The 3,842-nt window shown below is 39.9% G+C and overlaps 1 protein-coding gene across 1 annotated transcript; it reads left to right on the top strand.

Moving 5' to 3' along the window:
* The first annotated feature begins 1,177 nt into the window (after window positions 1–1,177).
* Window positions 1,178–1,770, top strand: LOC104968310 (perforin-1-like). The gene has a single exon (XM_010797890.1). It carries the CDS (start codon window positions 1,189–1,191, stop codon window positions 1,573–1,575), a length of 387 nt encoding a protein of 128 aa, XP_010796192.1. The 5' UTR covers window positions 1,178–1,188; the 3' UTR covers window positions 1,576–1,770.
* The last annotated feature ends 2,072 nt before the right edge of the window (window positions 1,771–3,842 follow it).

Genomic DNA, 3,842 nt, shown 5'->3' with positions numbered 1-3,842 from the left:
TGTGTGCAATGGCAATAAACACATAAAGACGCTGCTGAAGGTTAATCCAATGTCTCTGTGTCATTTTGAAATGATTACCGATAATCCATCATCATATTTATGATCAATAAGCCTAGTTTTCAGTTTTCAGAGCATAACGTAGCTTTCGGTTTGGACAAGCTGCGTGCGCATCACTCTCACTCCTCAATGGTAACGTGTAGGTGGATTTAGGAACTTCGCCTCGATTCTATTGGCTCTAACGGTTAAAAAGAGGTGTCAATCACCAAAATCGAAAATGTTGCTAAACCTCTCTAAAAAGGTCACATTTCACTTGTTTTGCATCAATCTTGACACAGGGTATTTATTATATGTTGTACTTTGGATTCCTAAAGCTTTTAGTCTACTATCCCATCATTCAAGGGTGGTTTTCACTATAAGTAATGTGTTTTTTTGGATGGAAACTATATAATTTACATTTTTTTACTATGTTCAATCTGAATTTACTTTAAAATCAAAACATCTATATTGATTCTGACTCTTCTACATCCAACGCACAGGTTTATCATTACTTTGAGAAAAAAGATTATTCATTTACCCCTTTTAGAAGGGAAGATATGGTCATTTGTTGCGGAAAGGTCATTTTCGAGCCTGAGACCTGAAAAACAGGCTTGGGTTAAAACAGCATTGTGAGCTCAGAGTGTGTCATAAAACCTCACAATGGCTTATTCACTGCCGTATGTTTCCAAACTTAAATGTTTGTTGGGAAAATACTGAATGTTCCTTCTATATCAGAGTAGCACATGATAAGAGAGGCCCTACGTAGCTGTGTACGTAGCCGGATGTATGACTACATGGATGACGCTCATGAGACACTGTGTTGAAGTCATGATAGCTATGTTCCTAAGATTGGCATGATGACACAGGCCCTAGAGAGACAGGCATATGACTCTCATGTGTATTGCTTACGCAGGCCTTAGCTAATCTTAACTTAACTAAACAGTATTCTTCCGTCTTGTTGACTGTAACACCCTCTCTTGTAGCATATCAAGGACTCTACTAAAGTCACTCTTTGTCCCATGCAACCTGATGTATGTGATGACCACTTCCATTCTTGCAAGGATAATAAAGACATGTGTCCTGATATTGAAGATCAAGCCGGTGACCAGTGATATTTTTCTAACGTGTTCATCTTCCACAGCTTCTGCAGCCATGGCCTCCTGTTCTCCACTCCTGCTCTTGGTCCTGTGCACTCTGACAGTGGCTGAAGCCCAGCTCAAGGTGTTTAACATGCGGGCCAGCAAACTTCATTCAAGCTTTCTGGGAACTCCGGATGCCTATGTCAAGGTGTTTTGTGGATCTGCCACTCTGGGTGAAACATTAGTTCGCCACAACGAACCAAACCCCTGGTGGGAGGAAGACTTCACTCACTTCAACGCCCGAGAGAATGACGTGATGAGGCTTGAGGTTCATGACCATGACATCGGGTTCGATGACCTGCTTGGAGTCTGCCAGAGGCAAATTAAGCTGGGAACCCATGAGCATGAATGCTTTCTTGAAGAAGGTGGCTCCCTTCATTACACCTACTCCCTCGAATAATTCAGTCAGTAAAACTTCAAAGATGTATCCGACCATAAGTCTTTACATGCAGCCTTTGATTCTCTCAGACTGGCTCTGAGAAACAAACAAATACATTTGCAAAATATGTTGTTCTGGTTACTGCCATATAGCATCTTTGGCCTATTTTTCCCTCTTTCAAAAGTGATTAACGAAAAATAAAGAGTGCTGAAACAACTAAAATGTGTTTCTTGTCATTTATCAATATATTACGAGTATATAAATGAATGATTCCATATTTTCCATGTCTAACCTTCAAAACATATTCTTAGATAGAAATACCAAATGTTTTGTTATTTAGACTCAATTAACACTTATAGTTTCACATCTTGTTACATAAGAATAGATCATATTTGTTAAATGTTATTATGGGAGAATTACTATTCTTGTGGTACTACTGCTTTATTAGGCCCATATTGAGCAGCGCATATTAAGACCCAAACTCATGTACAACAACTTCCTGACTTGCAACAAATAAGCACTAATTAGAGGGTTATTGAGGAAAAACTCTCAACTAATGGCTTATTACTTGTAGAATAAGGTCATGTAGAATAAGGCATCAATAAGTGTTTTATAATGACTAATAAAGAGCCACTAATATGCATGTTAATGAACAACTAGTTGATGGTGAATTTGTGTACCTTAATATAAAGAGTTACCAAAAGTTCTTTAGGCTTCCCAAACCTGAGCCTCACGCGCCGCCTATGTGTTTAGCGTGGTTCTACATTCAGAGAGTTACCAAGGGTCTGTAAATGCCAAGGAAAACAATTGGCCACAGCAATCATTCATTTATATGAAAAGTTATATATGTTTACACGTGTATAAAATCATTGATTTATAAAGGTATCATGTGGTAAAATGAAGAGCCGTTCTTGGGAGCGCCGAAAGAGCCGGGCCTTCTCTTGGGCCAGCCAAATGTCCGGCTCACTAAAAAGAGCCGGCTCTTCTTCTTGAGGCCGAGCCAAATGATCCGGCTCACTAAAAGAAAGCCGGAATTCCCTTCAGTACCACACTAATATGGGGCGAAAGCCTGCGAAGCTAGTTCAGTCAACTCGAGCACCAATTCATACATTAACAGGTGAATCGCCTCGTCTCTCTGACAACCAACCACAAACACCATTCTCCCTTAAACTTGCCGCTCTTATTTAAGCTGCCAGGTCTTCTTGCCTCTCTACTATTGCTGCGCTGCCTGGCTCATTCGCTGGCTGCTGCTGCTGAGATGTTGCACCTGCTAGCTTCTCACCATCTCAAGCTTCCACCCTGCTTTAAGCTCGGCGGCATCAGTTTTTAATCATGCACTCCATGCATTCACGTTGTCAGATACTGTGGAAGGATGCAGGCTCCAGCGCTTACGCCAACAGTCTTCCACATAGCCTCTGATTAAAGATTTTTCCAACATAACACGTGATTGTTATAATCTGAATGATGTTATTACGCGACACTAAACATATATATTATCATTCTAAGATGCCTCTTACTTGTGAAGCTGTTACTATACATGAGTTGTCTGATTCGGATTACATAGTTACCCAATGTAGGCTATACTCGTCTTCGACAACATTTCAACCATTTGACTCCTCACTGCCATTGGACGATACTTCTCATCACTGTAGAATACCAATACCCTAAACAACATATACAGTGCCTGATGTGCTCAGATATGTATTCACACACTATAGACAGCCCATTTCTCCATTCGGGTTAATCATCTTTTATGATATTAAGATGGTGTATGCCCCAGGAAATACATGTAACCATTTAAGCGGTTATTATGGAACGATATCTGCATCAAGGTGAAAGTAGCATATATTCATTTATTATATTATAAAACTCAAAAAGAACTTGGCCTGAATTCTCTCACACGGACATAAGCTGCATCTGCTGGTCTAAATATGAATATCACGTTTTTTGTCACTTTACAAAAACATTATTGCTCACATGTCTGGGAGAAATGTTGGATTTGTTTTCTAACTGCCGTATGCCTTCAGGGGTTGTCTGCTTCTGTTTACCCTTCCTCCATTATTTGTTGTTTCTCTTATACTCTCATGCAAGCCCCCAACACTCAGTTCAGACAAACAAATGTCCCTCTTTGTTTTAAACATATTGAAGCACGGATCTCCCTTCTGGGACCGATCAGTTCAGAGTGAATGCTTTGTGCAGCCTGGGACTATTTTACAGTTGAATGAGTTAAAGGAGGGGAAGTAGTCCCGAGATACAATTGAGTGAATCAATTAATATATGTTTAAATA

The sequence above is a fragment of the Notothenia coriiceps genome, unplaced genomic scaffold, assembly GCF_000735185.1.
Source record: "Notothenia coriiceps isolate Sejong01 unplaced genomic scaffold, NC01 NC01_scaffold00002623, whole genome shotgun sequence".
In the NCBI taxonomy this organism is placed as follows: Eukaryota; Metazoa; Chordata; class Actinopteri; order Perciformes; family Nototheniidae; genus Notothenia; species Notothenia coriiceps.
This window is presented reverse-complemented; position numbering and strand designations above follow the sequence as displayed.

Excerpts from the sequence above, each read along its gene's own strand:
- LOC104968310 (XM_010797890.1), top strand. The coding sequence starts at position 1,189 with ATGGCCTCCTGTTCTCCACTCCTGCTCTTGGTCCTGTGCACTCTGACA.